The sequence below is a fragment of the Anthonomus grandis genome, chromosome 5 (assembly GCF_022605725.1).
Source record: "Anthonomus grandis grandis chromosome 5, icAntGran1.3, whole genome shotgun sequence".
In the NCBI taxonomy this organism is placed as follows: domain Eukaryota; kingdom Metazoa; phylum Arthropoda; class Insecta; order Coleoptera; family Curculionidae; genus Anthonomus; species Anthonomus grandis.
Genome location: NC_065550.1, coordinates 27,880,360 through 27,904,958, shown reverse-complemented (window position 1 = coordinate 27,904,958; position 24,599 = coordinate 27,880,360). Strand labels below are relative to the sequence as shown.

The following is a 24,599-nucleotide window of genomic DNA, read 5'->3' as shown; positions in this document are numbered from 1 at the left end:
TGCTTATAAAAATCAAATTCTAACATACTTCCATAAATATTAAAGCAAACACTGAAATCGCCCAAATACTTCAAACTTAAAAGCAGTAAAATCTTTAAAAATAGACAACATCTGGTCAGCCGCAGGCTTGATACTTTTAAGTGATTCAAGATCTTGATTGTATAAAATAGGCTAAAAAATATATAGTTGGGTTTTTCCTGAAACATACAATACAAATTAGAGGTATTTAATATTAATATAAGTTGTATGTATTCCTTGCTAAAACCAGTCTATATGATAATAAAGTTAATTATGATCCATTAAATTGATTGTAGGATGACCGTTTTAACAGTGGGCAAACAGTAAAAATGCGGTATTGTTGTACAGATTGTTCAGTTGTGAATTTTTTTTTGTTTCATATTGAGGTAAGGTATTTAAAATTGTTTTAGTCACGTTTTGGGTATTTCCCTAGAGATCTTAGTTATTAAAGGCTGTTTGATATTATTAGTGTGAATTATCGGAACATTTACCTCTTTTATATGGTTAGCATGTCTAATTGAAATCAGAACTTTTTATCAATAAAATCCCGTATAAATCTTGACCTGAATTTCCACAAAATGGTGATTAACTAGGTGGTAGGATTTAATTTAATATTCAGGACAGCTATTTTCGTTCGATAGGAAGTTGAGGTTTTCCTGTTTGTGTTCTAAGCATTCCTGAATTATTTAAAAAGTGCGTTCTTGAAAATACTTTATTGTAGTAGTTAATTAGTCGAATATCGAATCCAGTGCTGTATTTGAAATCTTGTTATTAGTTTTTTGTGGTTAGGCATATAAAAATGTGGGATAAAGTAAGTTTCTTTATAAAAATTATAGTTGTTACCTTAATACCTACTTTCAGATGTCAAGAGAGTTTACATATTTATAAAGTTGTTTTTTTAATAGAAATATATTGAGTTTACGTATAACGTTTTCATGTTTACATGGAATATCCCAGACAACTCTATGTATTATGGTATAGTTGAAGTATTGTATTATAAATTATTTCTTAGAGATGAATGAAATTTAGTTGTTAATTGAATTCATCAATTAACTCTATCAAGATAAGGATAGCAGAAAGGGGAAAATTATTTTTATTTCACTTAGAGATAAATATTTGCCTTTCTCAAGCCAGTAAGAGAAAATAGATTATTAGTAAAAGTACCAGAAACATCAGTTATTACAACAGTGGTTTAACTGCCTTAATAAAAGTAACTGCATAATTTTAATGTACACGATACCCATTTTTTTAATCATTTCCCTTATTGAACAGAACCATAGACTTATAACCAAGTATATAGATCAAATTACTTATTCATAAATAGAAGTTTAAGCCAATCAGTCATTGAAATTTAAGAAATCTTATTTCGCCTGTAACGGCAACATCTAATATAATATGGTTCAAATTTATTAACCTTTATATTTCGGTTATAGACATTGGCGTAGGTAATTGAGGCGTATTTTACAACAAAATGAACAAAAAGTCAACAAATGAAAAAAAAATTTTGTTATAAAACAAATTCATTTCTTCATATTTTTTTTATTATTTACAGCGTATATTAAGCTAATATATTTAATTCTTGTTTAAAAAAAATAATATATTTGTCAAAAATTTGAAAAAAACTGTTGGACATAAGTTGTTTTTGCAGGAAAAAAAAGTTAAATAATAAAAAACATACGTTTTATTTAAACATAAAATAAATTCTAAACAAGGATTAGTTTAATAGTTTGTAGTAAATTAATCTTCACATCCACTACTATTATCATCTTCTTCATTAATGTCCATGTTATCAGGGTACGTATTATCCAGAATACATTCATAGTAGTTTTTATTAGCTACAAGACGTAGTAACGGTTACAGTGATCTTAAATTCTCAGCTTTATTTGAAGCAAACGGAAGAGGTTCCTTGTAAAGCCTTTCCAGTTGGATGTTGCATGATGAATTTGCTTTGGCCACAATACTGCTTCTGAATGGGCCACTGTCTGAATCCTTTAAAAAAAGTAAAGATGTTTGGTTAGTTATTTTCATAATCCTAATTTTTTTAATGTTGACAGCTGGCTTTGGAGTTTTTAGGAAAAAGTTGCAAGTCGCAGTTTTTTTATCAAAAAAATCGAATTGCTTCATTTTTATCAAATTAAATTGGTTAGGTTTCATTCTGGCATTTAAAATGATATTATCCCAATCCTCTGGTCTCTCGGGTCTCTCCAGGCGTCTTTTCTTTTTCTCGATCAGGGCAAAATCCGAATCGTTTGGCAAAATGGAATGACCCCTCATTGGAAATATGTATTCTACTGAATCAACGATTTTTAGAATATTGACCAAGGTGTACAAAAAATTGAGCCAATTTTTATTTTGCCCTGGGCAACCGTCACTAAAAATAACCAAACTGCGGTTATCGATGTGGTTTTTAAGGAAATGCAGTAACATCGACTTCATTGCCACCCTTTTTGGCTTTACTTTCAAGATAAGTGTACATCCAAACATTATCAGTTCCAAGGTCATGTATACCAAAAACATTATACCAAAGTTGACGGCTATAAAAAACAGGGTTAGATGGTATGTGAGAAAATTTTGCATAAAATCAAAACTAATACACATTACTTCTCCAGCTTTTGCTTTGATTTTAAATTTTCGTTTTAGGTCAAAGAAAGCTTCAGCTTTACGAAGGTGTATCTCCTTTTCTAATTCTAATAAATAAAAATATTTTAATTTATTAATAATGTTATTAAGAACTGAATATCGCGCTCAATTACGTAAGACTGTATATTGAATCTTATTAAACCAAATCACTGTGTGTTACCTGAAATGTAATCTTCAGTTTCAGTTGACTGTGCTTCGGCAGTATCAGCATTAGTAGGGTCTTGTAAAAGTATGTCGTATACAGACGCAGGAACCGTATCTCCCTCAAACCAATTGAAATCGTAGTGACCATCGATAAAGTTCCAACCATTATTTTCGCGTTGGCACGGAGGTAGATTTGATGAATCATAACATATTATTTTTTGCATAAATATGTTGATATTTTTCGTCATATGTGGCAAGGAACTTCTCATAACGTGCGTTATCAAATCTTTGACATTTTGGTATTTAAGGTAATTTGACTTGAAATGTACCTTTGTACCATTTAAATAAAAATGTACCGAATTGCTTGCCATTAGATAAACGGTCTTACTCACACTATGTGCATTCACGTTGCGCCTCTTACTCGTACGCTCTCAGCATCTTTTCCCTCGCCTGTCAAGGTCTTATGCTGTTCAGAACCGCCTGTCATTGTACACATTTATTTGAAAAGACTTACTCAAACACATACTTAAATTTCAACTTTACAGGATAAAGTTTATTTAACCCTCTAAACTATGCACCTTTCAATTCACCTGGTAGATACTTTTGCTTACTAAAATCGCCTGTCAATTTTTTTACATAATTATCAATAAACAAACTAAATTGTATTAAATTTTGAAGCTTACAGAAGTAAGTTTTTTTATCTTATTTATTTTACATTTTAAAAAATAAAAGGGCTAATGACGTGCAAGGCTGATGCCTGCCAGGTCATTGTTGTTGGCCTTGGTGTTCTATGACTTATCACTCCACAAATTTCTAGCCTTACAGGAAGACCGTTAGTCGGAGGGTTCACTAGCTCTCCTGCTATAAGTAAAACTAGCACCGTCGGTTTTTTTATTTATTTCAGATCGGGGACGTCTTCTAATAATATTGTTCATTGATATGAGACCAGTTAAATGAGAATCTTGATTATTTTTGTCAGTCATATTATTAAACTGGGTTAGAATGGCAATTCTTTTTTCTTCAGCAACTTTGGAAAAACAGGAATTTTTGCAACTATAAAAAAATATTTTTTTTTATTGGAAAACCCACACTTAAAAAATATACCTTCTAACATACCTGCATGCTTCGCCAGTTTTACGCGCTAAAACACATTTGCCCTTGTGATTTATGTGCTCTTCACCACGAACTTTTAACTCTTTGATCACTGTCTCCTTCTTTATATTCTTTGGCTTTTTTTGTAGGCCAATTAGTTAACACTTCTTCACGATATTGCATTCTTTTAAGTATAATTTTTGAGCAAGAAAACGCAAATTCTAACCTCCAGTCAAAAATCACAAGAACACGTCTGGCTTATAGACAAAACAATAACAAACTGACTAATAATTCGAGCGCTTCAGCGAGATTTTACGACAAAAAGCACACATGTCCTATCCTGTCGCACGGACTAATGCTGTATTTGGTGGAAAAACAAGGGGCATGTGTGTTTTTTGCAGAATTATCGAATTTTCAATTAGCTCTATCTTAGTACTTGTGCCGTTTTTGTAGAATCTTATTTTAGGATATTAAAAACATCAAATTTTTAAACTAGATGGTGCCACTAGCTCAATTTCGTTGATTTTGGACATGTGCGGTTTTTGTAATAAAACACGCCTTAATTCTTTTGTTATTTACTTTTTCGTAATATATTAATTTTTGGAACTTTCAAACTTTAAATTTATTATAAGTTTATGGCTTATAATAAATTTAATTAGATATTGCTGTTTTCGTCATCAAAATTGAAATAGAAAAATGTTGAGATTCGAAACATTTATAAATTAGGCCTAAATTATATCTATGTTTTTGTTACAAATTATTTACACTAAATAATAACGACATAAATATACTTTTTACATTGGTTATATATTTGACAGAACAGCAAAGATAAAATAATACATATAAGAACTCAAAATATACTTTGTTATTATGAAAAATAAGTTGTTATAAAAAAATGAAAATGAACAATATATGTATGTTAAATATATGCTATTGAAAGGATCATGAAAGCGTTTTAATATTAAATGTTTTTTTTAAATTTCTATGTATTTTTTATAAGCTTACCGTGAAATGGTCATAGAACAATTAAAATGTAAAGTTAAAGAATAACAAAAGTAGTGCTCTAACTAAAATCCAATTTTCATAATAAAATTTGGATTTAATTTTAGAAAATAGGAATTTTGATTTGTATTCCTAAGTAAATAATTTGAATTGTATTTATAACCCGATAAAAACAAATCGAAATTGGTTCGTCGGACCACGCTACTGTGTCTATTTATAAATATTATATATGTATTTTTTTTGTCATTTTACAAGTATTAAAACGTTATAAACATATTTATTCGTATATGAGAAATAAAAATGGCACCAATAAACTTGGCACCATTTATCCTTTGCCTATAAGCAGAACTTTCACCATTTTAATCCAATTTATGCATAACTTTAATGTACACGCATTAATCATATTTCTCATATTGAGCAGAAATTTCACTATTTTCTATCAAAATTAAATTCGTGAAAAATCATTTTGGAAGTCTGGAAAATAGGAAGTACTGTTTTAAATTCCTGAAAGCATTTTAAAATGAGACCAAACTGCTGGAACACAATAATATTTTTGAAACTTGAAAAAAATTTTTTTTTCGCCTTAATATAAACCTAAATTGCAAAACAAAACAAACAATCTAAACTATGAATCTATTGCAATTGCAATGCTATTTGCATCGCATAAAAATTAATGAAAACTCATAAAACTAATCAAAACAAAACAAAAATCAAACAATTCAACAAAACTTTTTTAAAACAGGATTACCAAACTAAAGACCTACTGTATTTTGTAGCCCTTTGAAAAACTGTTATTACCGTACTGCACCAAAGCAAGACACAGATCAAGATTAAAATTAAAGGTCCATATAAGTGGACATGTTAATTTCTAATATTTACCAAACCATCAATAAGCTGTCTATTTTGGATATTAAATTTTTTGATCCTACTTTTAGCCAATCCCAATGCGTTGCTACCTAGAATAACACCTCTCATTTCTACTGGTAAAAAATTATTATAACATCTGGCAAGAAGATAAGTAAAACAATGTTGCCCTATTGTCTTCCTAGCTCTAGTGGTTTGTTAGGCATTCTGTTGACGATTTCTTGTATTATACTGATGGGTAATTAATGAAATGTTTGACTTATATTTGTGTAAATATGTTAAAATATTATAAAAAAATATTTGACGAATATCGAAAATGTTTATTTCACTGTACAGTAGATCTGAGGAATATAGTTTAGGTTTTTTATATCATTTTTATGATACTCTTCTGAACGATTTCTAGGCATTTTAGAAATACGTCTCTAGCCCTTCCCTATCCTAGAAATTCCGTATTGGAGACGAGATTCTACCAAGGCATAATAAATTATTTTTAAATGCGAAATGCTTAATATTCCAGCTAAAAACTTAAATCTACCCAATAAAGATCTTAAGGTATTTGCAACGTGTTGTATATGAATATTCAACTTAAGTTGTTCATCTATGGTAATACCTAAATATTTTATGCTAGGTACTGCTGAAACATAAGTTATCTTATCGTTCAATTGAGTATTTAACCTATCACAATTTGGAAGACCATCTCTGTATGATGAAAAACGCAGAAATGTAGTTGTATCATAATTTACACTCAATTTCCTGCTCGAAGACCAATTAAAAACATCCTTTAAAACCTCTTCTGAAATTCTTTTTACAATTTCCCAGTTTTTTTCGGTAAAAAATAAAACTGTATCATCCGCGAAGCTAATAATATCTGCTGAAAAATTTGTTTCCAATAAAGTAAATTATAAAAAACAAAGGTCCTAGTATAGTGCCTTGAGGTACACCGCACTTTACAATTCTTGTTTCGCTAAAAATATTTCCTATGGCAAGCCTTTGGGTGCGACCAGATAAATAATTTATAAATAATTTATGCGGTATTCCCCATATTCCAATATTATCCAAGTCTTCCAACAGTTTATGGTGGTCAACTGTATCGAATGCCTTAGCCAGATCCAGGAAGACAAGACAAAACGATGAAAGTCCATGCGTAATTTGAAATAATGATGAAAGTCCACTTATCAGCCGTTAGAAACAACGGACTTCCGTCAGTTCTGAATCAGCTGTTACATAGACGTGTTGTTTCTTGTGTGAATAAATTAGTGTGGTTAGGTGTGCTAAATAATTAATAAGTATTCCTGTTCCTGTGCTATGTATACACAAACGAAAAAACGTAAAAGACATGGAAGAATGGTGGATGTTGCGAAGAAATTACGGGTGCATAGCCATTAAACTGTACCTGATTGTCAGTGCAAACGTTACAAGTGTTTTTCAAAGATTAGTGATAGCAATTGAAAAGAAATTCTTAAAATGTTTAATAACTTTGAAACCTTCGACGAACAGAACAGAGAACTCCTATTTAGCTAGTCTAATAACAGTCGTGCCTGTGCAAAGGCGAAGATCCAGACTTGCTGAAGCACAAGTACCCAAGTTTAACGACGCTTCATATACTTACAGAATAAGATGTAATTTAGAGGAGAATGAGAATAAGATTGACATTCAGGTATGTTATAAGGCATTTATCTCATTGCACGGAATCACTCCTCGCAGAATACAAACAATTCAGACTAATTTGAAATTGGATTTCAAATTAGTCTGAATTGTTATTGGTGGGGGAGCCCCCAAGGATGCCAGGGGAAGTCACGAAAACAAACCACATAAACTGTCAGACGTAAAACTTGGAAAAACGTAACTATACTCTATTTCAGAAGTGTATAGAGCAATAAACTGGGGAATTCCGTTCTGTTTGGCTACATTTCGTGGTAGTTCATAGGCGCAGGTACTTATAATATTTATGAATTTAATTTTTACGGATTAAATGCCTTTATTTTGAAAGAGATTAAATACTAAATAAATACTTTTAATCCTTTTGTATAGGTACCTATCTTTTAACGCTTTGTAACATGCAAAAATGGGGTCAGGTAATATATACAGACTATAAATACTTTTAAATCATATTTTAAACGTTAGTAGTCACTGCTACGCTGTAGTGTAATCACAATATTATTATCCCAATATTTAAAAAATGGAGGTATTCAGTCCAACGAAAAGATGTACTAAAAATTCTCCACGCTCCAAAATGCTAAATGTATAATTCGAAGAAAAGTTCACTCTTTTTATTTTAAAAAGGATATACCCACCCTAGACAAAATTTTAATGGAGCTTGGCCGAGATGACAGTATTCCGTTGATAAGTAGAAAACTTTTATGGAAAACTTTAAAAAATATGGATTTTGCCTGGGAAAAGCATAACCGCAAAGCACTTTTACTGGAGAGCGACGAAATTCTTTGTTGGAGACGACAATACTTGAGAAGTATCAAGCAGTACCGCAGGGAGCAAAAGAAAGTTTTTTATCTTGATGAGACGTGGATTAACGAAGGTTATATAGTCCAAAAAATGTGGCAAGACAAAAATATAACCAGTGCTCGCCAAGCTTTCATAGAAGGCCTGTCTACGGGTATTAAAGTACCTTCGGGAAAAGGAAAAAGACTTATAATCACACATATTGGAAGCGAAGAGGGATTTTTAAAAGAAGGTCTGCTAACCTTTGAGTCGACTCGCACAGGAGATTACCATGAAGACATGAACTCAGACGTTTTCGAGGACTATTTTGGTGAAATGATAAAATTTCTTCCGGCTAATTCGGTGGTGGTTATGGATAACGCAAGCTATCATTCACGGCGAATAGAGAAGACGCCAACTTCAAGTTGGAGAAAGCAAGAAATTATCGATTGGCTGACTGCAAAAGGTATTGCGTTTGAAGCAAATTTGATAAAAAAAGAACTGCTGGCAATAGCAAACTTACACAAAACTCGTTTCATGAAATACGCCGTGGAAGATATAGCCGAAAAATATAATATAACTGTACTGCGCTTACCGCCATATCATTGCGAACTAAATCCTATAGAACTGATATGGGCGCAGGTAAAAGGATTTGTAGCAAGACAAAACACGACTTTTAAAATGAAAGATGTTAAGCTACTGTTTGATCAAGCCATTACGGAAGCGACACCAGAGAATTGGCGAAAAGCAGTCCAGCATGTAATTAAGCAAGAGGACAAAATGTGGGATCTTGACAACCTCATCGATCAGACAGTCGATCCTTTAATTATAATGTCAAGAGGTGATGACAGTTCGTCAGATGACGAAGAAGACTACAATCTATTATAATTTAAAATTGTTATACACTGTTCAAAAAGTGCCAGATCCAAAAGTGACATTTTCAACTGTTTTACTCTACATATTATGTTCAATAAATTTGTGAAAAAAATATATTATTCCATTTAAACAAAAGTAACTTTCTAAAATAAAATAGCATCTAAGTACATTAATTATAAGGTAAAAAACAAGTCTCAGTTGCACGCCTTTGGCGAACCGTTTTCAATGTTTATCAGTGGGTAACAATGGGCAAAACTCATAAATTGACCCAAAACCAGGTGGCACTACCTGCAATCAACGAAAAGAAAGAATTTTACATTGAAACTAATACCCAACTAAGGTAGTGGCATAAAATATTGGTGGATCACCAGGTACCACTTTTGCATACCTAATGAGGTTTTATTGCTCTACACACTTCTGAAATAGACTATAAGAATAAAAACAATAAATTTATGCATAACATTAATGTACACGACATCCGTTTTTGTGATATTTTCTCATTTTGAGTAGAATTTTCACAATACTCTTACAGAATTAAATTAATAAACACATGAAAAATTACTCTGCAAGCCTGGACAACAGGAACTATTTCAAATTCTCTACTCCTCTAACTCCAAGCAATACACGATAGTTAAATGAAAATTTCTTTTTGGTTTACACCAGCTGGTGTACATTTTTAGTTGTACTTCAACTACAAATATCGGATAAAATGTCCGTGTGATATACCTATGTTGAGGCATTTAATATTATAAAGGGTGTCCCAATAGGAACGCACGTTTTGAATTGCGCAGCATTCTTTTTTTATCGCAGTATGTCAAAAAAAAACTGAAAAGAATAATGTAAACAGTTTACGATTAGTAGCCATGGAACGATATACGGTCGAATAACGAATTATTATTGTTAAAACACACTACAAATATGGAGAATGTTTTGCGGAAACAGTTCGTAAATTGCGGGGCATTTTTGGTCGACACGATGCACCAAATCACACGACCGTCCAAAGACTAATTGATAAATTTGAACAAAATGGTTCTGTCGTGGATGTAAAAACACCAGTGCGTCACCGTACTATAATTTACTTTTATTTATTATTTACTTATATTTTATACTTTATAGCCGTTCTGCTGAAAATATTGCCGCAGTGCGTGAAAGTGTTGGCGAGAATCCGGTAACATCTATCCGTTATCGTGAACAGCAGTTGCACATTTCGAAGAGCACTACCCACCGAATTCTAACAAAAGATCTTCATTTACATGCCTATAAGATTCAATTGACCCAAGAATTAAAGCCAGTGGACCATGCGACGCGCCGTACATTTTCTTCTTGGGTATTGCAAAAACAACAAATAGATGTCGATTTTTCGAAAAAAAATTTGTTTACCGATGAGGCACATTTTCACCTTAATGGCTTTGTTTATAAACAAAATTGCCGAATTTGGGGCGAAGGAAATCCTAGAGTCATTCATGAGAAGAAAATGCATCCATTAAGAGTCACTGTTTGGTGCGGACTTTGGACAGGTGGAGTAATTGGACCGTACTTCTTAGAGAACGAGGCTGGAAATGCAGTTACCGTAAACAGCGAACGCTATCGTAATATGCTCACTGAGTTTTTATGGCCTCAATTGGATGGTATGGATACGGGCGGTATGTGGTACCAACAGTATGGTGTGACATGTCACACTACACGTGAAGCAATTCAATTGTTGCAAAGAAGTTTCCCGGTCGTGTCATTTCACGGAATGGAGACCAGAACTGGCCCGCAAGATCATGCGATTTAACACCTTGTGACTTTTTTCTTTGGGGTTTTTTAAAATAGGGATTTTAAAAAACGTATACGCTAATAACCCAACAACAATTCCACAGTTGAAAAACGAAATTGGGCCGCAATTATGTGAAAATGTAATTGAAAATTTCTCAAAACGAATAAGAGTCTGTCACGAAAGTCGAGGCGGCCATTTGCCAGATATTATTTTTCACGTTTAATTGCAGTGTATTAGCTTTACATTAAAATATAAATAACACTCAGTTTAAAATAAATTATGACTTTTATTTACCAATTAAAACGTGCGCTCTTATTGGGACACCCTTTATTTATATCATTCACATTTAACAAGCAGGTTTTGCATATAATATATTCAACATTTCATAAAAGTTAAACGTTTAAGTCGTTAGGTTTTAAACGTTAAGAGGTATATTGTATACTATTTAAAGATGTTTACAAAATGGAATGAGCTTCTAAACAAATATACTTTGAATATTTAGGTATAGAAAACCAGTATAATTGCTGATGTGGAATCTATTATTAAGCTATTTATATAAGATTAAATTGTGGTATATTGTACCGGGTGTCCAGAAACTCTACCGACAAACTTTACACTAATCAAAAAAGTGCACCTCTGCATTTTTCTAAAATAAATTTTATTTTTTAAATCGTGTAAATCAAATTTGTATTCTTGAGTTTTTTTATTTGTATATCTTATTTGGTATAATTATTGTGTTTCAGTTAATGTATTTCCTATTTTTTTCTAGATTTCTTTGTGTATGTTATTCCATTATTACACTATAAGATATTTATGTGTCACACCATTATCTATACACTATATATCTACAGAAGGAAAGTTTTCCCACTTACTACCTAATGAGTCCTTTAAATGAAGATATATCAAAGCGGGGATAGTGCCATTTTTAATTTTGGGTGGAATGCATTTAGTGGGTGAGACACCTTTAAAAACACTAACCAAAAAAGAAGTTTTTAGTGTATGGGGACTTTTATTTGTTTCTTCTTTTTCTATATAAGATAAATTCGTGTAGAGTAAAAAAAGAGTTGTATATCACTTAAATTAAATTCAAAACATTTGTACATGAAGAAAGATGACATGTGTTTTTTGCTTTTGATTTTTTCCTTTTCGTTTAAGCCAAAACGCAGAAACATGTATTGCCAGGAACCACCTTTACTAACTTCTTCTGCTTCCCGTTTACGGGGAGTATCCCAATAAACCCATCTATACCCATTTATTTAAAATAGAAAAAGTCTTATTTATCTTAAAACTTATTTTGCTGAAATATATGTCAGGATATATAAAAAATTTGGCCTAATGAGATATAGGTAGGATATCCTACAGATATTGCGGGTGACGTCTGGGTTAATATACGATAATAAAATTCTAATAAAATATTAAAGTCCGTCACTGGCATAAAATATTTTCCGCCTTCGTTCGTCCAATTGACCATCATTCTTTGTCATTATGAGCCCAACCCATATTACACGAAGTCGGCATGGAAATAATTAAAATAAAACAACACAATATTCTAACAAACCCGTTTTAATGCAAATAGTTATTGAAATAATAGGACGGAGAAAGGGTTACTTTGGGGTTTCTTTATAACATTAGTGGGGGCTAAATTATAGAAGTTCGTGAGAGCCAGGTCGACAAGTAAGCACATACGTATATATATAGGTAATTACCTCTTTTACAACATTTTTAAATTCTACCACAGTAATATATTGATTTTTATTTGAAACCCTTGTGTTACGGTCATCGGTTGTAATAAAGAACTTGTTAGGGCGCTGAGGGTTGTTTTATATCGATTTATTGACAAGGGTAAGTAATTTCCAATTACCTATACGCTATTTGATTAAAGTTTCTTTAATGGTGTCTTTATTATTGCCCTTCGTAGCCCAGAAAGCCAGACAAGGGCGAGATTCGCCCTTTTTACGGTGTGACGTAGTCGGGCACCGTGGCGCCGCTCGACGTATTTTTTTTCTTGTTTTTCACATTTTCATCTCCTTCGGTCGTATAGTAGAGTAGGACGCACGATATTTTTTGTTAAGAGTTTATTAAACTTAGAAACACTTCTTATATACGCTCTTTATATTACAGTGCCATATATAGGCCGAAAGACCTTAGTTAGTTAGTTTACTCAATAGTTCATTATATAGTGTCAGAAATCAGGGAAAATATTGTAAGTAGTTACTAAATATCATAGTATATGTGTATATAATAGAAGAAGGATTTTAAATTAATTAAAAAGAAAATTAATAAGCAGTACAAAGAAATTTGGCGGCAATATTTGAATTGTTAGCAACATTGTAGAGTTTGTCAGCTGTGAAGCGTCATAAGTCAGTCTAAATGTCCATGTAAAAGTTGACAAATACCGTTGAAATTTCTGTACACATTCCATGAATATTCTAGTCAAAAGTTTTCCCGCTATTACCGGTTCTACGTTAAGATCCTGTATTTGTTGACGTGTGAAACAAATGATTTGATTTATTTATTTCATTTATATTTGGTGTGTTCAATTCTCTTATAAACTGGTCTTTAAGGGTTGAAAGAGACGGGTTAAGAACATGTTCTACTATCAGTGTTCTAGCTTGAAGTATAAAACTCGGCCGGAGGACTGAACGGTCCTTAACCTACTACTGACAGAGCATTTATGTCTGGTAGGTCGAACACGGGTCCCTTATTATAGAGTCAAACATTGTAATGTTTGTGGAAAAAAATTTTAGAGTTAGTCTTGGGATGTGTATATTATAAGGGCTAGTATTATATTGATTTAATTGATTCTCTCTATTTTTGCTGTAAGTTTTATAATTCCTTATCATCCCAAGGGGGTTCAGAAAACGATCAGAAGCATTCTAAATTAAAATTTCATTTATCATGCCCATTAAACGTCCCTGTTTGATAAGTTTTACTAAATATAACACTAGAGTCTGTCAAGTTTTATAAGTCAATCTTAAGATTTAAAATGATTCTCTGCATTATATCTCCTCGAAGAAACCATCAATTTTTCCTCAAAGAAACCGGCTTAAGTTAAATAGTAATAAATTAAACACCAAGTGACAGGTCTCAAATATATTGAATATAAGGTCAAAGGCTTACACGTGTTTCGCCTATACTACGCATCATCAGATCTTCTTAAATATTCACTAATAAAAAGAAAAACCAAAAGCAACACTACATGTTACAAGTCCAGGGTAAAAAACAATAAAATAGGACGGAGACTAGATTGAATGCACGGAAATAATCAACTAATTTATTAAGACACATTACATTACGAAACACGTCTACTTACGACTACTAGAAATAATAATTTTTACTGTATTTATATATGTCTGATTTAAATCTCGCGCCAATATTCCGAACTTTACTTCACTTAACTGTCAACCGACTCCCAGCGGTGACGCGGCTCCTTATATACTTGGCTGACCATGATTCCGGAATGACGGAAAATCCGCTGGTTTCTCGGTGTTTACAATATCGTTACAATATGAACTAAAATTTTGTTTTGTTATCTATTAATATTATCATTATCTATTTATTATATTTTCTTGTGATTAAAGTGATAAGGTAAGATTATCTTTTACTAGCGTTGTGGCTTGAAATAATTGGTCAGACGCATATCAGGACTAAACGCTCTTCCAGTCTTCTTTTTTGGTAAGGTGAGGGAATGCTGTTTTACGCACACTCAGCTCCTGCTAGGTAATGTAAAAACTTGCCTGGTAAATAAAAATATTAACTAAATCACTCGTTAAGTAAGGTTAGACTTCTTACCTCCGCTAAAAAACCTGCTTTACCAGAACTTCTATTGATCTAAAGCCTCTTTGCTCTTTTCTAGAAGAGCTCCTCTTTTGGTGAAATTGTCTGTATTGAATGATGTTAAGCAGATTGATGTATTTAATGATGTTGACCAGATTTCGACACCACCGACCTTTTTAGGTTTTCACTTGGTTAACTCAGTAATCATAGGTCTAATCTCTCTCAAGTTGTCTGTTATTAGAACTATGTCGTCGGCAAATCGCAGGTGGGAGAGCATTTCGCCATCGATACATGAAAAGCATGTTAAGAACTGCCGTCAAAAGTCTATTCCTTGTTTAATTCTTCTTTTGACTTTTACACAACTTTATGCAATCTTATAGTCATGGTAGCATTGCTCTATATCTGTTTAATCAGTTTACAGTACCGATATAATTTATGTGGCTTTCATTATACTGTTTGTTTAATCGTATTGAATGAACAAATCCAACGAATGATAATAAAAGTTTCAAAGTTTTTAGGCCATAATTTCTAACTTAATCTCAAATCTTAACATTAAATTCACTTTTTACTTTTTTGTAATAACCATGTGAATTGATACCAGAGGCCCTCCTTTAATTTTAAAAGGATTTTAGGATTTAAAAAAAATTAACGTATTTACAGGACCGGCCAAATCTAGCGCTTAATTAACCCCATCAAATCGTCATCATCATTTGAATTTGGCGGCTCTTTAATTTTACATTAGAGCGACACCTCGTAGCAATTGTTAACACTTCCAACCATTTCTCTGCGTTCCTGTAATAATTGATTTACTAAGGATCCATATATGACAGAGGACCATCCACCATTATGACCCCAATTCTGCTTTCAGCCAGGACATGTTATCTTAGGCCGCTAGATGTCTATACACGTAGATGCGAAATTTACAGGTTTCTGTAATTCTATACCCGTCAGACATACCTGTATTGGTTTTTTGACGTTATTCATTAATACGGGGGGAGTCACCCATGGTAATGAGATATTTCAGGCGGACATGCGCGCCCATGATGCGTGGGACCGTTGGTAATGAATTCTCATGTCTGGCTTCTTCTGTTTCGTCTTTTAACTAGGTTCAAGTGATTGGTGTTGTTATTTCGCTCACGATTTCTGGTTTTATGGAGCTTAATAACACCGAATTTACAGGTAATTACGTCTAAACAACATTTTTTTCTGTCATGGTAATGCTGTTTTCTGTCAAAGACCGACTGACTAAACAGTAATTTTATTGGACGAACACGTTGACCTAAAGCATAAAATATTTAAGAAAATTTCTTACGTAAAAATGACAGTTTGGAATTTCAAAATGGCACATTGGCGCCAAATTGGAAGAAAAACAAAACACATCTTTAAAAATGTCAAATTTACATTTACTTACTTTTCATATATAATTTATTGTTTAGAATTAATTAAAGTTTATAGTAAGTATCGGTGAACTATCAAACAAGGACTTTGTTTTATATATGGCGATTTGATTAGACGAACGTAAACAATTAAATTAAATTTTTTGACGTAATAATGACAGGTTCCAATTTTAAAATAACGGATGGTCGCCATCTTGGAAATAAAATAAAATAGGATGTTGCGCATGAGTGAACAAGTTCACTTGACAATTTTGCTTTCCATTCATATTTTGTTTTTTATATGTCAAATTTAAAAAAATGCAATTGATGACTTATGTAAATCTTTGTGAATGGATGACTTATAATATGTCTATAAATAAAAAAAAATAACAAAGTTTTTAAGTATCCGTAGCTCTGTTCTGTTTTACCCACCAAATTAACAGCGACGATACATTAATAACATCTTGGAAATAAATTTAAATAGTATGTTGCTCATGAGTGTACAACATCACTTGACAATCATTCTTTACATTTAAATTTTGTTTGTTATATTTAAGATGAAACTACACCCTCAACAAAACCATTTTCAGGGTGACAACAGTGAGTATCCGCTCAAACACTAAATTAGAACTCTGCTTTACCGATCGATAGACAAGCGCAACAAAAAATCTTTTGACGTAATGACGTTAAAATTTCGAAATGTCCTATGAGGGCATTTTCAATTTCGGGTTTGCGTGAATAATGTCAATTTAAAAAAATGCTATTGATGACTTCTGTGAATCTTGGTGAATTGACGACTTAGGTTTATAAATGAAAACTAATAGTTTTCAAGTATCCCTAGAAAAAATAATAGTTTTCAAGTATCCCTAGTTGTCATCCTTCAAATGCTAAAAAAGGACCCTGTTTTATCCGCCGAATTAACAGCGACAAACCTTTTGACTTTGACAGAAAAATGACAGTTTCGAATTTCGAAAAGATAGATGAATAAAGAGGTGACGCGTGATACTTACATTTTATTCAGAATCTTTACGACGAAGTAATTACATTCTAAGCTTTTCTCGTTTTCTTTCTTTTTCTTTACATTGAGTAATTTTCGTAAGAAATAGAATCCAAAAATTTTTTGAGTCAAGGAGGGAGGAATAACACAATTTTCTGGTAAATTACATGCTCTGGGAACGGTAAGTGCAATAGAACAGCTTTGGTAAATATTACGTGCTATTCATATTAATTTAATGCGGTTTTTGGAAACTAAACCTGTATCTCGATAACGAGATATTGAAAAAAAAGCATACATTATTTTTGAAGTTTGTAGTTTATACTTAGTATGCCAGACAAGCTGCTCTCACATTAAGGAAAAAGTCCATTCTGAGGTAAAGTCACTGTAATATTAAAAAGTTTTGTATTTTTGCAAATTTTCTTCACAAATAAAATGCCAATTCTAATGTTAGAAGTGATGCATTTCGGCAACTGTTCTTGCCATCTTATTACACTTGCATTAATGAGCAAACTAAATACGAGAGCCACATCTTTTTCAATTCATTGGGTACTTGGTAGCTCCTGCGGAGCTATTTACATCTGTGGTACTAACAGTGGCGTAACAACGGTGAAATTTGCTGTGTTCGAAAAATCGTACGGGGCCCCCTACACTAACGGGGGCCCCCTCCGCCCCCTGTTTTTTTGGTCCTTGCATATCACAAGTGAAAATACAATCATTTTTCAATCTCAAATACAACATATTCATTAAAAATGTTTCTTTTGTGCTTTGGCTTCTGCAAATGCCTTTATCAACTGACAAATATCAAGGTTTCGTGCAGTTTTATTTTCTATCGACAGTAAACTTAATGAACTTAGTCTTTCTTGTCTTTGTTTTTGATGATTTTCAGTTTTGAAAATGATCTTTCTGCACTCGCAATAGTAACTTGGATAGTCAAAAACATGTAACAAGCCGTTATTATTTCTGAGAAGCTAGTACACGATGAATAGTTTTCAATCAAAATGAATTCTAACATTTGTTTCGTTGACACCATTTTCTTTACACTGTTGCCAAAACAAGCTTTAAAAGATAACAACTGATTTCCTAATTCACAAGAAACATCTTGCATTGAATATTTCGCCATCAGACGAACTCGTCAAATACGAAGGAGATACAATGCAAAACGTGCTGTTGATTTTAACGAGACTGCCACTACGTTCTTTCAACTGAGTCGTCAATATATCTAAGGTTCGATAAAAAACATTGATCTTAAAATATTCTTCATCATCAGTGATGGAATGATGGCCACTTTTTTCATCAAACATTATTTTAGGGAGACGTTTTCTTTTAACAGTGAAAACTTCTGCGGTGCCCCACGTTTTTGCTAATTCGATGGCCTCCTTTTTGAAAATTTCAAAGTCATTACGAAAGTTGCTTATTTTTTCAAATGTATCCTTGAACATTACAGAAGCACGTTGAACATCTTGTTCTAAATTTTGTAATTCTTTTGAAACAAAGTCAACGACATACAAAATCTTACTTTCAATAACAATCAAAAGTACTGTATCAAATTTTTCTAAATTCTGTCGCAAGGATAGTGCATTCGCTCTCTCAACTTTGTCTTCAGAAGTTAATGTTACATGAGTCAATATTTTCAAAATATCAGTGTATCTGAAGCGAAGAGCACGAAGCGCATCGTGACGTGAAGACCATCTAGTAGGATTTAATCTTTTCAAAGTCAAAATTATATTTGACGTAACGTATAATGATACTCAACTGATCAATTTTTGAAATATCTTGAGTGGAATCTACTATCACAGAATAAAAAGGAGCATCCTTTATGTCAGAAATTTTTTGCTTCACATTGTTTCCTATCAAGTTGATTATTTCGTTTTGAATTGTAGGACTGAGATAGGTGATTGAATTTTTCGTTTTTTTATCCAACAAATTTTGCAACACATGGTCGTACTTAGCCAAAAGTTGTATTACAGACAAAAATTTTCCAGGATTAGAGGAATCAATAGATTTATCGTGACTTCTAAACGCTAAATTGCAAGATGTTAAAGTTAAAGTTACATCAATTATTCTTTTCAAAACTAGTTGCCAATAAGAAATTTCTTTTTGAATAGAAGAGTCAAGTTGAATATCGACAGTTTTATCCATACGCCACATATCATACGCGCGACAAGAAAGATAATGATCTTTACTTTCTTCATGACGAGAAATTGCTTGCTTTAAATGAATCCAATCATTGAAGCCTTTGACAAACGAATCTTTCAAGTTGGAAAAAAGCCAGCAACGCTGGCAGTAACATTTGTCTAAAATTATTGAGTAACCTAACCAGGAACGTTGAATAACGAGTCCAGACTTTGATACAGTTTGGTAATAATGAGTGGAGAAACTTCTTCCATTTTTGTCACGAGGAAACGTATAATTCGTAGGGCGACAAGGTCCTACCTCAACTAAGTGACGTTTTTCTGCTGTTGTCAGATTTGCATCTTCATTATAATGTCCTTTGTCATTATTAAGAATAGGTTCAGTCAAATTTTTTTCTAAACTGTTACAGTATTTAGTACCTTTAGAAAAATCTTGCTGATTTGATTCTGAAAAATTGAAACCGTGACTAGATTGCCCAACATCATCTAGTTGACCTGGAAAGGATAAAAATTTGTGAATTAATTTTCCTGTATAAAATAATGTTTATAAACTTTAAAAAAATGTATCGCGCGAATTATGGTGTTTTTTATTAGAAATTTAAAAAAGCAAAACATTTTAAATCAATAAGTTAATTTTTGAGTATAATTGACAAAAGTTATGTATAAAAAGTGTTGTCTAATTTATTTATATTGTTTAACTGTATTTCAAAACTTACAATGACAGATTTTGTATGGAATCATGCATGCAAGAAGTACAAAAAAGATCGTAAAATACTTTATAAAATATTTTTACACGTGAATAAAATTATATTATTTTTTCGCACTTCTAACCTCAAAATCACGACTTCGTCGAGATTTTACGGTTATCAGTGCAAAAAATATAATAAGTCACTCGTGCCCAACGCGATTTTTCAGAATTCGCTATAATTTTTAGTAGTAATTAACTAGCGCGAATTCTGAAATAATCGCGTTTGGTACTCCTGCATAATATACTATTGTTTTTTTTATTATCACTTACATTCGGTTCTCTGTCGCAGAGGCTTAGAATCGTTTGGATGAGAATATCTTACGTCATCCAAGTGTTCATTTTCTGTACGACTTTTGTATGTCGTTTTCTCATCATCTTTTAGAAAATTTGAAATTTGATTGTTTGGATTCTTGGTTAAAAAAACAGTATCTGAATCGCAGTTGGATTGTTTGGATTTTGATGCCTCGAAAATATCACTAACTTGTCGAATATCGTTTAGCTGATCTAGAGAAAGAACAAATAAAATCTTATGAGATATAAGTTACACTTCGGTTAACCATTGCATTAAACCATTTTGTTTGAATCGAGAAAATTGATAATATACTGTGATTTTTACTCAAAGTTTGGGAATATATTTACCATTAGATAGAAAAAAGTTTATAGAAACATCAAGTATAATGTCCATATTTTTTGGCTCGTTTCCCTGACGGAAAAATTGTTTTCTGAAATATGAAAATAGAAGATATAAAAAACATAACTATGAAAACTAACCTTCAGTTTCTTTTCGCAGAATCGTATTATCGACTGGAGAGCTAGATATAATTTCAACCAATGGTTCCTTTCCAGATGAAATCAAGTTCAAATCATTAGATGTCGTATTTTGATTGTTGTTGAGCAAATCTTCAATCTGATTCCTTGAAGTATTGGCCAGAAAATCAGTATCTGAACAAGATTCTTTTTGAGTTGTATTCGATGAATCGACGAGAACATCATATTTGTTTCCAACATCACGTTGCTGAACTGCACAAATGAAAATTTTTTAAAATAATATTCAGGTTATATTTATTCGGTCATATCATACGGTTATATTAATCAAAATGATATTATTTTATTCAGCTTATTTTCTATCATTTTTAATTACAAACTAAAATTTTTAGTAAATACATGAAAAATGACATCATATAAAAGTATTAAAATAAAAATTGAATTAAGCCAATCTAGTAATCGTCATACAATCATCAAGAAGAAAACTTCATAGTACATGTAAACTTACTTTCAGTATCTTTTTGAAGAACGCTTTTCTTGATAAATGATGTTATTTTCGGCAACTTATTCTTTTCGTTCTCAATTTAAATTTTTTTTTTTTTCGTTTTTGTGCACCAGACTGATAAGTCCGATTCATGTTGAAATTGGATTTTGTAATATAAAGGCACACGTTTTGCTCATTAGGATGTTGATAAAATGTTTGGTTATGTTTGGTTGAAACAAGTGCACATCCAGCAGCAGAGGTCAACTTCGAAAACATCACTTTGCTTATGCTGCACGTAGTCACACTGTTCGGCGATAACAGATGGCGACACGCACAATTTTCAACTGGCGTAATTTCAAAATTGATATCAAAGCGTTTGTAAGTTTATTTTTTATTCTGAACAAATCTGTAAATTATGGACCAAATCGAAATGCTTTTTCGTGAGTTTATATTTTCAATTTATTGTTTCACAATTTAACTTTAGATATTGAAATTGAAAATAAAAAATTTCAATATTAAATTTCGTATTTTGAATTTAAAAATATTTTTTTAAAGAACTTCATTGAATGACGCTAAAATTAGGGATAGAATAATAATCCGTAAATAAAAAGTGCGGATTTGATTAATTAAATCAATTTTTTATGAATTGTTTGAAAAAATTTCATTGGAAAAACTTTAATTAATTTACCTTTCCAGAAAAATATAAATTTTTCAACTTTCCATTACATAAAATCTTACTTTTTATGAAATCTCGATGCTTTTCTTGTCATTGTTCCCCGTGAAAAAACCTTAATAAAGTTCAAGGAGCTGAATGTCGGGGCCCCCGACCTGTATTTGCATTATTTGGCCAAGACACGAATATATCTTAATTTTTTAATGCCTGAAGTAGGCTAGATTTACAAACAAAGTGTCCGATTTTCTTTGCTTTAAATATCTTCCCCAGTAGATCATTATCAAATAAAAATGTAGAAAAATGTGAATATGATTTTCTTTCAGTAACCATAAATTTGGTAGGGCTCCATATATTCTATAAAAACTCTATACTCAAAAACATTAGAAAATATTTTTCTAGTTTACGGTCGAAACGAAAATTTTGCGAAAAAAATTTTGATAATCTTGCAAACATTAAAATTATAAAGTATTTGGGGGCCCCCTGCAACTTTACAGGACAGATTTTTCAGGTAATAACTAATTAAATGTTAGGAAAAAATTTAAATTTAAATAGCCGAAAGTTCTTTAAAAATGTTTCCGATATCAGTCAGCAGTAGTAAGGGCCCGTGTTCGATGGAACACAGTGGAACACCGGTAGTTACGCCACTGGGTACTAACAATCAGACTAATACTTCCGGTAACGTCACAGTCCATTGGTTCTCTCTCACTCGCCCTCAGTGCTCAGGAGAAATCTGTTACTTGGCAGTTGTTCAACTTGTTGTAATTTTAATTATTTACTGGATGTCAATGATGTCATGCAATTTACCTTTTCAGAATTATTTTTATCTTTTGTGAATGATGACCTCCGTATACATAATTTTAACGGTACTATCGTGTACGATTCCATACGTCACTATGCTAAGATCCAAAAAGACAATGGCGGCATTCTATTAAATCGATTGGAACTCTTATGCGCGTCTAAAACGAATCAAGTGGCTAAAAAGTTCATAAAACCACTGGAAAACGATGACGAATAAAATCGATAACCTACATAAAATTTATCACGTTTACCGAAAATAAACGATAATAAAGATAAAAAAAAAGCCATTATCTAGAAATTTTTCTGATTAGTATTATAGATTGTGCGTTTCAATGATTCTCAATACATTTTACCGTAAGTTCTCCGATTGATTCGTGCCGTGAAAGCGTTTTGAATCGACTTTTAAGTAACCACTCACCATCTTTTTCAGATGTCTGAAAGATACAAACAATCATCATGGTCCTCCACCGAAAAAAATTCAAAATTCACCATTGGCATCATCGGTCTTTTTCTGGAACTGCTGGTCTTCCTCCATTACAACACTTTCATCGGATGGACGAACCATTTCCACATATTCAGGGTCCTTTGCAGGATATTGGGATGCACCTGTCTCCTGTTGGATGGAAAAGCGGAATTTTTTGGAATCGCTTACGTCATCATGACCTTATCCTGGACAGTTGAGTGGATATATCGGAAACTCGCATCCATTTAACATAACCTGAAGTGTATAATTATAAATAACTATATTGTGATATTTACTAATTTATTGTAAATAATAGGTTAATACAGTGTGGCCCAATGACAAATCTGTGTGTTTTCGAATAAAAGTAATATTTTTTTTTACAAGCGAGTGTGTGTTTTTGTTTATTTAATATTTAAATAAGGGGAACAATTTGGCCTTATTATGTCAATAATTCAATAATAAAATCTGGAAGTTAATCGCAATTGTGCGGGCACGTGTACGGAACAAAAGAGCGTTTATCTGGCGGAGAGAACGGAATATTCGATGTTCAGAAAGGTATGAAAACATGCCAGACGCAATCGCCGCCACCTGGAGAGACGATAGGAAATGCCATTTATTCTTTTATCAAAGACAGGGAGGGACGCATGTGTTTCAGGCTTTAATAAACTACGTTTTTCTCCAGGGAGCATGTCCAGTGGCTATGTGTACTTCATATTTTCTCTTCATTTCTTTTTCTGTTTCTTGATCTACTTCTAGACTTAAGAATTCTCTTATTAGAGACTACCTCTTCATTAATTTAAATGTCCATTTTCAACTTATTTCTATCTTTTCCTAATGATTTTTTTATTTTTGTACCAGTCCCTTGATTGGTCCATGGACCCTGATAATCCAGACTGTTCAGGGAGTAGTATGTACAATTTGGATCATGAATGTTCCAGGAATATTATAATTACTACACACATCATCCTCTAAATGTTTTTGGAATGTTCACAAGGATTGGGGATAAGAATTTTCAATGTCCTGGGTTAGTATTATAGCTCTAAGTGGTTCTATTGAAATATATTAAAACTACGTGCGTATAAAGGGTGTTACAGAATAAGATCTTTAAGGGTGTTAATCCTTGGGTAATTTTCTCGATAAAATTACAAAATTAGTTTTTTTTAACTTAAAATTTTAAAAATTAAGTTTAAATAAAGCTGTGTACTGAACTCCTTAACTTTTGAGCTACAGTGTTCAAAGTTGTCACCTTGAGAACCAAATTTAGGAGACCCTGTATGAAATTTTCTTAAACTTTTTAATATTAAAGTACTGCTAGACTTCTAGAATTAGGGTTCTTATACTGTAATGATAAAATAATGTATATATGTTTATGTTTTTATATAATATGTTTGTAAAATAAATATTTTTTTTTACTAATAAATTGACCATGCATAAAAATGTTTTTATTTTTTTGTCCAAGCATGTCAAATGAAAAAAATGGGGATTATAAAAATTGTTTTTATTTTACGGAAAAGCAGTGGCGTACATAAAATTTAAAAAAATATTTAGTCTTTGT

The 24,599-nt window shown here is 32.0% G+C and overlaps 1 protein-coding gene across 12 annotated transcripts; it reads left to right on the top strand.

Moving 5' to 3' along the window:
- The first annotated feature begins 98 nt into the window (after nucleotides 1-98).
- On the top strand, nucleotides 99-23,431 carry LOC126736678 (uncharacterized). Of its 12 annotated transcripts, XR_007660734.1 has the most exons (3): nucleotides 139-222; nucleotides 315-404; nucleotides 23,012-23,431. XR_007660734.1 is itself a non-coding variant. In XM_050441166.1 (2 exons), the coding sequence occupies exons 1-2, from the start codon at nucleotides 7,097-7,099 to the stop codon at nucleotides 23,291-23,293; spliced, it is 603 nt and encodes a 200-aa protein (XP_050297123.1). In that variant the 5' UTR covers nucleotides 7,082-7,096; the 3' UTR covers nucleotides 23,294-23,431. The 12 variants fall into 12 exon arrangements, 1 of the variants encoding a protein (XP_050297123.1); XR_007660735.1 differs by lacking the exon at nucleotides 315-404 and having other exon boundaries at nucleotides 99-222; XR_007660732.1 differs by lacking the exon at nucleotides 139-222 and having other exon boundaries at nucleotides 244-404.
- The last annotated feature ends 1,168 nt before the right edge of the window (nucleotides 23,432-24,599 follow it).